Source organism: Osmerus eperlanus, chromosome 18, assembly GCF_963692335.1.
Source record: "Osmerus eperlanus chromosome 18, fOsmEpe2.1, whole genome shotgun sequence".
Taxonomy (NCBI): Eukaryota; Metazoa; Chordata; class Actinopteri; order Osmeriformes; family Osmeridae; genus Osmerus; species Osmerus eperlanus.
This window is the reverse complement of record NC_085035.1, coordinates 13,344,574-13,357,551: the sequence shown is the minus strand read 5'-3', so window position 1 is coordinate 13,357,551 and position 12,978 is coordinate 13,344,574. Positions and strand designations below refer to the sequence as shown.

The 12,978-nt window shown below is 41.2% G+C and overlaps 1 protein-coding gene and 1 pseudogene across 3 annotated transcripts in view; one reads left to right on the top strand and one right to left on the bottom strand.

The window, feature by feature from the left end:
- The window catches only part of pi4kaa (phosphatidylinositol 4-kinase, catalytic, alpha a), a 178,345-nt gene extending 173,210 nt beyond the window's left edge, over positions 1 to 5,135 (bottom strand). For 2 of the 3 annotated variants that reach the window (XM_062484623.1, XM_062484625.1), the window contains exons 1-5: positions 4,934 to 5,135; positions 4,103 to 4,219; positions 2,796 to 2,889; positions 2,541 to 2,629; positions 2,366 to 2,438 (exon numbers count right to left, since the gene is read on the bottom strand). In XM_062484623.1, coding sequence (XP_062340607.1) covers positions 2,366 to 2,438; positions 2,541 to 2,629; positions 2,796 to 2,889; positions 4,103 to 4,219; positions 4,934 to 5,029 — 469 coding nt within the window. In that variant the 5' untranslated portion in view covers positions 5,030 to 5,135. The remainder of the gene's footprint in view (positions 1 to 2,365; positions 2,439 to 2,540; positions 2,630 to 2,795; positions 2,890 to 4,102; positions 4,220 to 4,933) is intronic. The other variant, XM_062484626.1, reaches the window with a different exon arrangement.
- LOC134039102 (uncharacterized) overlaps positions 1 to 12,978 on the top strand; it is a 267,969-nt pseudogene that overhangs the window by 181,764 nt on the left and 73,227 nt on the right.

The following is a 12,978-nucleotide window of genomic DNA, read 5'->3' as shown; positions in this document are numbered from 1 at the left end:
CATTATCACCGCACATGATCGCTGGTTAAATTATATTGCACTCATGTTGTGTCAGAATAATCCGAAAAATAATTTCCCAACTGAGAAAATTCACGTGAATGCAAGTCGGAATAACAACACAGTTGATGGTAAGAAACATTGGATTAAAAATCACGTATTCTTTCATGTCATCCACCATCGTTTTGTTGCTCTTTTTTTATTTTAAGTACCGGTACCGTTGCAAAAGTATCAATTTGGCACTGGTATCGTAAAAACCTAGTTAGTTGAAGGTCTCTTCACAGAAATCAATTATTTAAGTGGTCTAAATGTGAAAAAAAGGGACAGGACCAAAGAATTATCGACAAATCATTGCATTCGGCCTAAATGTAATGGTAGGATGTCCTTCCTGTCTTTTATTTAACCATTATTTACCCAGGCAAGATAATTAAGAACAAATTATTATTTACAATGATGGCCTGATGGTCTGTCAATCTATATTTTCACACCGCCATGCAACTTGTTCGTGCAGACAATCACACATCACAACAGTTTCTTGTTGCTGTGCAGAGCGACCATGACAGTGGAGGGCGAACCGCAACAACCTTGTGTTCCTCCTGAACCACAAGTAAAAGCAAAGACTAAAAGAAAGACCATATTAAAAACATCAAGAAACAAAAAACGTCTGAATCAGCAGCAGTTTATCAACATAAGTGTTGCTTTTCCATGCTGGAGGCAACTGCTGGAATTGAAGAATCTGAAAACCGACGTCATGGTTACACGCCCTAACCCTAAGCCTTTTGGACAGGTTATTACATGGTTTGATTAGTTTTTTATATTTTGGGTTAATGTAATGAAGAATTTAGCTCATGTAGTTTGTGGACAGTGTGTGATAGAGGAGGTGTGGCTTTGGAGACACCTCTGAAGCGAGGGAGGGCTCTATGCTTTCAAAGCTAGCTTGCTAACTGCTAGCCTATCTGGATTACATATAATAGCTTTAACAAATGACTTCACAACTTAAGGTATTAGTTGCAAGTGGCGAGTGGCGTTGTCTTTACATTGTAAGTTGACTAGGGCTGTCCCCACTCAGTCGACTAGTCGATTTTCTGGTCGATATGCTCTTGGTCGACTAAGATTTTTTTAGTCGAGCTGCCGTATGGCAGTGTGAGATCTGATTCCCGCTTGTGTCATCATTGCTGAATTAACGAAATGTTCTACAGAAATTGTAGATTATATTATTTAAGACAAATAAATAGATAGTCAGGTGGCCGAGCGGTTAGGGAATCGGGCTAGTAATCAGAAGGTTGCTGGGTCAATTCCCGGCCGTGTCAAATTACGTTGTGTCCTTGGGCAAAGCACTTTACCCTACTTGCCTCGGGGGGAATGTCCCTGTACTTACTGTAAGTCGCTCTGGATAAGAGCGTCTGCTAAATGACTAAAATGTAAAAATGTAAATGTAAATAAAGCAACTCTAAAAATATATAATTTAAAAGAAAAGGTGTTACTGTTTTCCCTTTCGTTAATCTGCGCTTTGTTTTGGTTTGGTATTTTGCACACGGCACGAGCACAATTGGCTGCCGAACTACAAACTCTGCCATAGCCTACTTTGTCGGTGTTATTAGTCAAAATGGCAAAGAAATCGGTGGTATGGCAGCATTTCATTAAAGTACATTTACAAGGTACCGGGTGACTCGAAAAACGTTGACTGCAAACTCTGCCAACAACGGTTTATTTTTCATAGTTCGATGTCGAATATGATGTAGCCTACCCCCCGAAAAACGTAAGTTGGCCTAGCCCTACTTCGCTCATTCTAACGCGCTGGGTTGAAAAATTAATTAAATCACATCCAAATCGAATGACATTATCTTCTCCGGCCAAGACAACAAAATCTTTCTCTGTTGCACCGTTCCCCACTCAGCTTCTACGTAAGTTTGCATGCTGCCAGTTTTCAGGCAGTGATAAGCGTGCTCTCATGATTTGCATGTTAAACAAACAATATTTTTTATTTGTAGTACATTGTAAGATGTAGATGTTTTAGTCTAGTCTTGGTCGACCAAAGAAAATCTTAGTCGGGGACAGCCATAAAGTTGACGTACCAAATGGCTTTGCAATTGGTTGTGATACGGCAGAAATTTTGCAATAGTTTGGGGGATTGTTTTGTGGAAGTGCGGACCAAACTATATTTGAATATCATCCAAAATACAAAAGTGAAGAGATTTTACCCATGGTATTTAATCAATGATGATAGCCAGATGATCAGATTTTGAGGTTTGAATTACACGTTGCATAACACACTTTATATTCAGATCTTTTGATCAACGTTTCCCCAAATCTGGCTATATTTTGTAAGTCAATAGACAAGAAACATCTACTGTGTCATTTTGAATACCTTTATCATGGGCTTCTGGGTTATGGCAGATATCCAGCAGCAGCTGCATGATATCCAAGACAGCCCCCAGGATCTGACAGAATGTACAGAGCACTAGATGAGCACCTTTCACAAACTCAACAGTATATTATTCTGGCAAATCACAAACAATCCCACTCAACACACTCTCACACACCTTTCCTCTTAGGCTCTCATCCCGCTGGGCCACATCTGATAGCAGTGTCACCAAGCAGAAGGAGAAGTTCTCTGCCACAGGAAGGGCCTCTGTGAAGGAGACAGGATAACACACTGATGACATATCCTTCAACATCAGGTGAAATATAGTATGTGCTATACAGCTTATACTTGGGACACTGTGAAAACAACAGTTTGCTGCAGCTTACTCTTACAAATAGAAATATATCTCAAAATGACAATGACATCAGTTTACCTCTTCCCTTCTGTTCAGAGTTTTCTTCAATCCACTGGACCCTGGGAAGGCCCTTTAGCAGCCCAATAATGTACGGAACAATTATATCTTTGTGCTGCAAAAAAAGGAATAGAGAACAAAACAAAAATAAACACAAGCATCTTTTATTTAAGGATGATAATTAAAGTTAACCCTTGTGTTATCTTCGGGTCATTCTGACCCATCAGCCGTGTGACCCACCGTCGTATTGCGACAAATTTACCTCATACAAAAACAAAGTGAAGCATTTTCTTTTAACCGTTGGGCTGTCTCAGACCCCCCACATTGCAAAGGTTAAAAGAAAATTATTTTTATTAGTTTTTGTATTGGGTAAAACTGGGTAAACACAATGATGGTTCGTTATGAACCTTTGGGTCATGTGACCCGAAGGCAGCACAAGGGTTAAAGGCAGGATAGACAAGTTGCGGTCCATCAGCACCAAAACCTCACGCCATAGGAACAGTTTCTTTCCATCCGCATTAGTCGTCTTTAACAAGGCTAAGGACTCCCACTGCCATTAAAACTTTTATTAAGTCCATCTATCACTTACTGCACAAGTCATCTACCAGTCATTTTGCACCATCTTATTTTTGATCTTATTTTATATTTTCCATTGTATAGTATTGTTCAGAATTATTTAGACTGTTGTACTTTTTCTACTTTTATATTTAAGATTCGTATATGTTTATCGTATGCACCTTCCTGCCACAGAAAATTCCTTGTTTGTGTGAACTTACATGGTGAATAAAGCCAATTCTGATTCTGATAGAGAACCTAGCAATTTTAGCTAGAGTTTGAAAGGATTCAAACCAAAATATCCTACCCCCTCCCTTAATAGCCACTCCTCTAAAACACATGAACGTGCTGCCTGACTACTGCCGGGACGTAGGTACAGACAGGTAGCCAGTCCAATCATTGCATACGGTCAAAATGCCGTCCAATCATTAGAGCCTATCCGACTTTAATGACTGGTCGTGTTTATTGGTCCGGTGACGCACATATTAGATTAAAAGGAAATCAGTGTCAAACCTTTAGATCAGGTGTGTTCAATCCTGGTCCTCAGGGTATGCTGTTCTGTATGTTTTAGATGTTTCCCTGCTTCAGCACACTTGATTCAAATGAATGGTTGTTACCATACTTCCACAGAGCTTGATAACAGCCCATTTATTTGAATCGGGTGTGTTGGAGCAGGGAAACATCTAATACATTCAGGACAGCATACCCTGAGGACCAGGATTGAACACTCCTGCTCTAGATGTATTGGTTGCTATCAGGATGGGAAGTTTAACCTGCAAGTCAGACTCCACCAGGAAGATGCCCAGGGCAATGACAGCATCCCTCCTCCTCTCGTCTAACTGGAACACCCCCCTGAAGTCCACAGGGCACATGCATTGAAGCTTCTGGACCTGAAGGAGAACAAGAACACACTCTGTGGTAGACCTATGTGTCCAACTGGACAGGACAGATATCATTTGGAATCAAGAGACAATATTTCTGATCAGCAGCCCAGAGTATTTCCACTCCACATCATGCAAAGCCAAATTCTGACACATTGATATTGGTATAAAGACTACCTATTTAGCTATACCCAAATATCTTTATTACTCTGCCTTTTGTCGAGTATCATCATTCTTTAGATATCGACGTATTTAAATTTAAACGTAGCCTAAACTTCCCGCTTGTCAACAAGGCTCACCCTGGCCTAGCCAACCATAATAGCTAGGTAAACATGTTTCAAGTGAATTAGCTACTGTCTGTAGACAGTATGATCGAATAAACATCGAAGTTAAATCAAGTAGCTAACTAACGACATAAATGAAAAGGGGGAGTTCCCCACCCAAAACCAGGCAGCATAAAATAAGAAAACTATCCTTGCGTATGAGCTTTGCTGCATAACCCCGGCTTTGCTAATGTGGAGTAGCTGCTAGTTAGCAAGCTAGAGCTAAACGTCATCCATTTCATCCCAACGAAACAATAACTGTCGGCAAAACAGGCCCAAACGACTATTTATAATACAATTTGACATGCAAAACAAGTCTTCAGTGTAAGTCAACAACGGCCATATAAAGATGGGCCCTCAATGCTTACTAGACTACTTAATACTAAGAACACATTCTCACTTTATCTACGGGAGCTGGTCGGTGTGCAGCCAACGATCGTGCCAAGGACAATACAGTGTTAAAATAAAATCCTCTCGTTCCTCCTTTCACAGACATGTTGATGGTTAGCTAATTATGCATATATTTTTTTCTGCATCTTCAAGCGTGGGTCCCAAATAAACTGTGGACAAATTGTCATACACAGAATACACCTTTTAAGCAGACCAAGCGTTGTACCAGGGACTGTCTACGGAGAGCCTGTCCACTACCTATGATGTCCCATTGTACCGAATTTTGTTGCAGTTCCACAAGAGTTCCACTGGGCGTGATCGTGGTCCAGTGCAAAATGAATGGGAGTCTATGGAGCTAAACGGCTAAATGTGTCTCTTTCGCCTGATTGTCGTTGAGAAATCTCAGATTTAATTGTAGTTTTTGCAGTTTAAACATGGATTATAGTTTGAAAGTTGAATGGACGAGTACTTATGTCCTTTAGATTTCTTACAGGGTGAGTCGTTGTTGCCCATAACACGCTAGATAACATTAACATTCTGCTAATGAATGCTGATTGGTTAGTAAAGGACTGACTACGACCAGAGATCCCGCTTAAATATCCTGTAAAGTGGAATTAAAAACGAGTTTCAAGTTAACCACACCACAGAATAATGTGTTATTAACTACCCATCCAAATTCGAATGAAAAAAAAAACACCGACAAGTATGTTAAATTAGGCTTTGAAATCGTAAGAAAATCAGCAGTCTTCTCTGTTCGAGACTGGGGGGGCGTGTCGCCTGAAGGACCTGAAGCTCGGCCCCCTCCTGGAAGGCGCCGCTTCTCTCAAGTAAGCTACCAGATAATGGACGCTACGTCAAGCCGAACAAAACAGTATAGAATTAGAATGTATTTGTTCAATGAGTGAAACATACAGATGCATATAAATGAAATATTCCCCTGAGCTGTAACACAGGAGTACACATTTACAGCAGAGACAGCAGACAGTGAGCTCTCCAACTACTTCTAGCACATTAGCTACCATTTCACCAAAATACCATCATTCTACACCGAGTAGCCTAATATCAATTTAGCGGTTTGCACTAACTCATAGCAGAGATACCTCTGGAAAAGTTATCTAGTATAATTATAACAAGCACACAGAACTGAGTGATGAACTGCTGGCGGCGGTGGATGGTCCAGGTGTGACCGGAGGATGAACGGCCGGGGGGGGCGATGCTCGGTACGGCTCCGCGCTGCAAGAGAAGCCGTGTGTTGGTGAACCCCGTCTGTCTCTGGTCCATGTTAAAACTGTCCGCTGTGAAATGGTCAGTGGCGCAGAGGCGGCTGTTGGAGTTTATCCGAAGCTTTCCATGAGCGTGGCTCTTCACAAAATCTATCCACCTATTTTTCCTTTCATTATCAACAGGGAACTTAAATGGCGTTGCAGCGCAGCTGGAGGTCTTGCATCCAGGGAAGATGCAGTTGCGGGTGGTGGGAGACATCCTGAAGCTAGCTAGCTAGCTGATGTAAGCTACAATAACAGTACAGCAGGAGGAGCCATTCAGTGATCTGACGTAGATGGGGCGAAATGACGTAGATAGGGCATTTTTTGGCTCCGCCCATTAAAACCTGATCTGAAAACGGAAGAGAAACTGTTCTTCGGTCTAACTCCACATTTCAGTGCGACAACGTTTTAGCGCTTTGCACATGCTTTCAGGAAGTCATTTCACACACATATAATATACTTAGAAGCAAAACATGGAATTTACTTTACAGGATCTTTAATGCCTGGGACACACTGCCTGCGATCGGCTGCCATCTGCTGCGACGCGCTAGCCTGGCTCTACCCTCCTACGTACTTCCGCTCAATTTTATTTTTGCTTCTGTACATAGGTCTGGCCATGAGGTACGTAAGTCAGATTTTTCAGGTTGATTTTCTACCGGCGAATCACCGAACAGAGGGAGTGGCTGAGAATGATGACGTTGATGTTGTGCGCTATAGTTTGTGTTGTAGTTCCGTAATGGCGGCGGAGAAAGATGCGAGCAAAGCCATTCGGCCCGTTGTGGCAACGCTGCCAAATATCCAACAGCTAAAGCCGGAGCACGAACAAGTTTTGCTGAGTTTTGTTGGTGGCCATGATGTTGTGGCCCTCCTCCCCACGGGGTTCGGGGAACAGTTTGATTTTCCAGCTACGGCAGCTAGCTCTGTTACAGTAGTGGTGAAGGAATTGGCTAAGGCGAACGCTAGCAATTGGTTATGGCAGATCAGAGTGGCTCTGGGCAGATCCAATAGTTTTAAACTTCAACAGAGTACCCGCCTACAAGGAAGTCAACGCTTGTCAATGGAGCGAGGCCAGACTCTCTGTACAAATGCAATGTATGAGAGTCTGGTTAGGACCAGGCTAGCGACGCGCCTGGAAGCGCCGCCTTTTTTCTTTCAGCGTCCATGTTATCAAATGGGACCGACCACACTGGCTGCGAAGCGCCGCGATTGCCTGCGATCTGCAGCGATCGTTTTGGCAGCTGGTCGAATACACCATATTAGTTGATATATTTGAATAAAAAAACATGTTATTAAGATTTTACTCCATTAATTGTAGACTAAGGTGAACATTTGTAAAGTTGTAGACTTTATAATTACACAACGAACAGCCTTTACATGTGGTTACCCTGATGAAAACGAATGAAAATAAACAGATTGATCTGTTGAGCTAGCATGCCCGTAGTTGTTTTGTTTGTTTGAGAGAAACGAGTTGTCACGCGATGCACACAACACACACGCAAGCAGACATAGCCTACCGAAAGAGAACCCCCAAGTTGACTTCTAAAATCAGCATCAAATGAATTCTCGAAGTTGAAAAGCACAGGTTGCGAGTTGTATGACCGAGTTGTATGACCCCCAGCAACAATTTTACAAGGACAACGTAGATAAGGATCAATGCTGGGATATGGCCAATGCCATGTTTATGTACCATGTCAGCGTAAAGGAAAGCTCAGAGTAGCTGAAAGGCGCGAAGAAATGCGCGTCTGGTGTGAACAGCTTTTGCTCAGTCGTAGCCGATCGTGGCGCTGCGCGGCGCGTCCGGGCGCTTCGCAGCCAGTGTATCCCAGGCGTAATGGCAACCGAAGCGGCACCAGAATGTCAGATCATTAGCAACATTAGCAACAACATTAGGAAGCCAAAACTCTTTCTAGCATGTGTGTTGAGAGGGAGAGCCTAACCTGGCAGCTGTGTTGTCGATGCCTCGAGAGATAAAAGGCAGTGACCAGAGCTTGCCGCAAAGCAGTATCTCTGGTCGTACTATGTGTATGACGTCATTGACATTTTAAAAGGCTTTTTAAGACAAAAAAGCGACTTTAAAAAATCTAACATTTTACATTTAGCAGACGCTCTTATCCAGAGCGACTTACAGTAAGTACAGGGACATTCCCCCTGAGGCAAGTAGGGTGAAGTGCCTTGCCCAAGGACACAACGTCATTTGACATGGCCGGGAATCGAACTGGCAACCTTCATATTACTAGTCTGCTTCCCTAACCGCTCAGCCACCTGACTCCCAGCAGTGTATATATTTTTTTGCCTCCCCTTTCGAATGCAGCATTCAAATGACTAGACAAAGAATTATATCCTAAGAAAAGTGGATTTTGAGGGGTAGCTCCATAGACCTCCATTCATTCTGCACTGGACCGTTAGCGCCTTCATATGGAACTAGGGTAGAACTGCAACCAGTTCAGAAGCCGGAAGTTTCCTGAGTGGCAGTTCTCCCCATATTAGATATTCTCTGGTTGTACTCATAGAGTTAGCTTATATACAGTAGACACAGCGAGTCTGCTCTTTAAAGATGGCGTCCCCATTCATTTCTATGGAAAGTGCTCAGTGAGGCAAGCAGAGAGCGAAACGGTCCTCGTCATCTTTCCAGTTCCGATCTGGCGCAGAACAGCGGCTCGCCTAGCTCCAAACTCCGATACTTTTTTCTTTTTTTTTACATACAAAATAGGCAATGTTCAAACAATATTAACAACTAGAAAAGGTTCCTGAAGAAAATGTGTGTGTTTGCTGAAAGCAGTTGAAAAGATGAATGGTAAAGAAGGTTTTTCAAAGTAAAAAAAAAAGGTATGTGCAAGTATGTTGTGAAAGTATGTAGGTGAGAAAAAACATTTAATAGCATCACGATAGAAAAATCTTTATTAATGCATTGCAATATTTTCTTACTGTTGAAAAAGGAGTGATGAAAAGAGTATCTTATTTGGAAAAATTGGAAGTGTTTCTAGTTAAAAAAAAAAAGGCAAATATAGTGATGTTAAAAGTATAAACCAGACAATGACCTCAACAAAAACAGGTTTTATTTGTTTACATTTATAAGACAATTTTGTGAATCAACAATTTTGAATTAACACAGTAGTTAGTACCAGCATGTCAAAACTAACATACAGACAAGCCTCATATATTGCACATACAAAAAAAAATCACCATCTCTCCATGAGAAAACACTATAGTAAATATAAAGATGTCAATAAATATTTCTTAATATTCTCTGTATGCATCTATACTGTATGTGGAATGGAAAATTAGCAACGTAAAAATGGTTTTGTCTTTGTATATTTAATTGTCCAAGTACATATGACTTGTTTATCAAACTGCATTAATCAGAAATAAGTTACAGTTAAATTGATCATAATTTAAGTGAACTGAAGTGAATTAAAACAGAAAATTGGAATAAAGAAACAAGAAAACCCTTTCTGCAAAAAGCCGTTGGGTTTTCCCCAAAGATCCAACAACATAGAGGCACTTTGGCCAACCAGAAGGAAACTTAAAGTGTCTTTTGGCAGCGCTTTCTAGGCTCTTTTTATATGCATCATTCTACTCGGTGTAGAACGATGGTATTTTGGTGAAATGGTAGCTATAATGTGTTAGAAGTAGCCTAGTTGGAGAGCTCACTGTCTGCTGTCTCTGGTGTCCATTTTTTACTGTTACAGCTCAGGGGAACATTTCATTTATATGCATCTGTATGTTTCACTCATTAAACAAATAAATTCTAATTCTATACGGTTTTGTTCGGCTTGACGTAGCGTCCATTATCGAGTCGTAGGTTGGCAGCGAGGGGCGGAGCTTCAGCTCCTTCAGGCGACACGCCCCCCAGTTTCAAGCAGAGAAGACTGCTGATTTTTTCACGATTTAAAAGCCTAATTAACATACTTGTGGGTGTTATTTTTTCATTCGAATTTGGATGGGTAGTTAATCACACATTATTCTGTGGTGTGACGAACTTAAAACTAGTTTTCAGGTCCACTTTACAGGATCTTTAAACTAGCAACTCACTGGCCCGATCGGGCCACTGCAAGTTATTGATTGAAAAAAAATGTGCATTGTAAAAGTTAATATCCTTCGTATGTTTTGCTATCTGCTAAATACGGTGGCTGACATGTGCAAACGCGCTGCAAATTAAGAAAACACATGCAAAAACACATGCAAATACGTTGCCACGGAGCGAGAGAGCATATGAGAAGTTTGGACCAACATTGAAGTAAAGAGGCAACATAAAAAGGTTAGTATTCATTTTGACATGTGTTCCTCCTCTTTTACAGTTTTTCAAAAGAGCAACTTCGATTTTGGTCCCATTTCCAAAACAAACTTCTCATATGCTCTCTCTCTCTCTCGCTCCGTGGGGCCGAAAATCAAGCTGTTCCACTTAGCGCTCCCCATAGAGGCCTGGAAAACTTCCGCTGTGAAAACTGGATGCAGCGTTTTTGGTTTGCGTGCTTTCGTTTTTGCAACGCATTTATGTACTGCAGCGTTTTTGGTTTGCGTGCTTTTGTTTTTGCAAGGCGTTTATGTATTTGTAGCGCGTTTATGTATTTGGTTGTGTTGTGTGTATTTGCAGCGCGTTTGCTGAATGCTGCGCATGTGTTGTGAAATTAATTAAGATGTTTTCTTAATTTGCTTGTGTTTTGTCTATTTGCATGTGTTTTCTTAATTTGCAGCGAGTTTGCACGTTGGCCACCGTAGCTAAATGCATAAATAACTTTGCAGCTGGTGGGGCCAAGCCCCCACCCCTCGCCCCTCGGTTTGAAGCAACGGCCCCGGTGGATGTAGGTGGTATTGCATTTCTTGTTAGACTTCCGGCTCTTCCGGTCGTTTTTATTCTATTAACTCCAGTCAACATTTACAAAACTATCTCCCCCAATAATTTTTGTTCGATTCTTGAACCTGGCTCATACTACTATCTTTTTCATAGAAGATTTTTTTCCTGATTTTTGCTAAGTTTGAAACCATTCCGAAATGGGTAAACTAGCACCCCATTTATTTGCTTACGTCAATAAAAGTTGCCTGCAAATGTGCTTGCGGATACTAACAGGGCACAAGCACAAAAGTTCACATTGGCCGATAGCGGATTTACCTGGAGCTGAATGAGCCATATTGAATGAGCACAGGGAGAAATGGCTTGAGTTGCCTGACCTGTTGTAGCAAGTTTAGCAAATGGCTGTTACACATACATGAAATGTTGTTAATATAGTTTATTCCCGTTATTTTAAAACAGATTAGATTTTTCTGTCAACGTTTTTACGTTCATGACATGATGGCAAATATTATATTATGTTAAGCGTGAGCATAGATTGTTGACATGTCTATCTGGAGCAAAGACGAAGATTAATACTTTAACTGATAACCACAATAAGAAATTATATAAATATGATTAGTCTTGCCTTCAGAAGCTTTTGTTAAACACACCCATTATTCTTTTTTTTAATCGTGTCATCAAGCCAGACTGCTTTTGTGGGACAATGAAGGTCCTCAGTGACTGTTTCACCCCCACTTATATCTGATGGAAACGTCTTGTATATAGGCCTAGTTCTGTTAATATGCCCCTTTCAAAGGCAAATGTTAAATAAAGTATATTTTAGACACACTTCTCAATCTTTTATTTATTACATTATTTCCAAGTCTTGTTAGATCACGTTATATCCATTAATAGGCTTTTGGTTTTGTAGAACATATAAAACACAGGCCACATTTTTACACTGATATGTAAATTGAAGGCAGTGTGAATTTCGTGGCATTTCGTTTGAAAATACAGTTGACAGTAAGCTATGGTAAGTCTGCATTATAGAATATTTCTGTTACCAAAATAACTATTGAGCTTTCTTTGCCTGGCGAGAACAACGACGGAGCTAGGTGTTCATGTTAAAAGAAAAAAGAAAAAAAATCACAAGAAAAAAAGCAACATATGTGATGAGTTCCATCTAGAATAGCCCTTTATTTAGCCCTATAGCCTATTTCTAACAACCAAGTGAAAGGAATACTATACAATGACAGCATACATTTACGTAAAGTTTGCATCATGTCTCTGATTCTTATCAGACTTGTACCCCATTCTGCCACTGCAATGCCTTAGCTCACATGCTCGCAACCATATAAATCTATGCTCGCCACTGGTTGTCGCAAAGTATGACGTGTACAGCTAGTTGCAAGTGTGCACGAGGTCTCGGAGCTAGGGAAAAAAAGAGCCACTGTTTAAAGCTAGACCGGAAGAGTCGGAAGTGGAAAGATGGCGTGGTAGTTTTGCGCTCTCGCTTGCCTCACTGCGCCACTGAGCACTTTTCATAGAAATGAATGTAATAATTATATTAACTCTATGGGTGGGGCGCATAGTGGGGCAAATCAAGAGTTGAGTAGTGAGTGACGAGTGGTTGTCAAATTGTAATTCTCTAATCTCGATAAATTTTTTAACAACTGGCGCGAGACTGGCGCGAGACAATAAAGATGATGAAGATGGCAGCAAAGTAGAGGGTCCGTGTACTTTGCGGCCAATGGATTTTCGTTTTGAAATAAGAAAACCAAAATCGGGAAACGAGCTGTTTCCCGACTACCATTTAGAAATAGCCATGGGTAATATGCTGTTTATATGCTGTTGATGTATTCTCGATGTAGAGAACGGGGAATGACTGTTCTGTGGCCCTTAACAACTATCCCATCCTCCACTACCAACTCGTCTCTGTGAGGGAAGAATGGACAAATGGAAGGGTGGATGCTGCGTTCTTTGCCAGGCCATTCGCGGTGAATGAGAGTCTGTAGCACT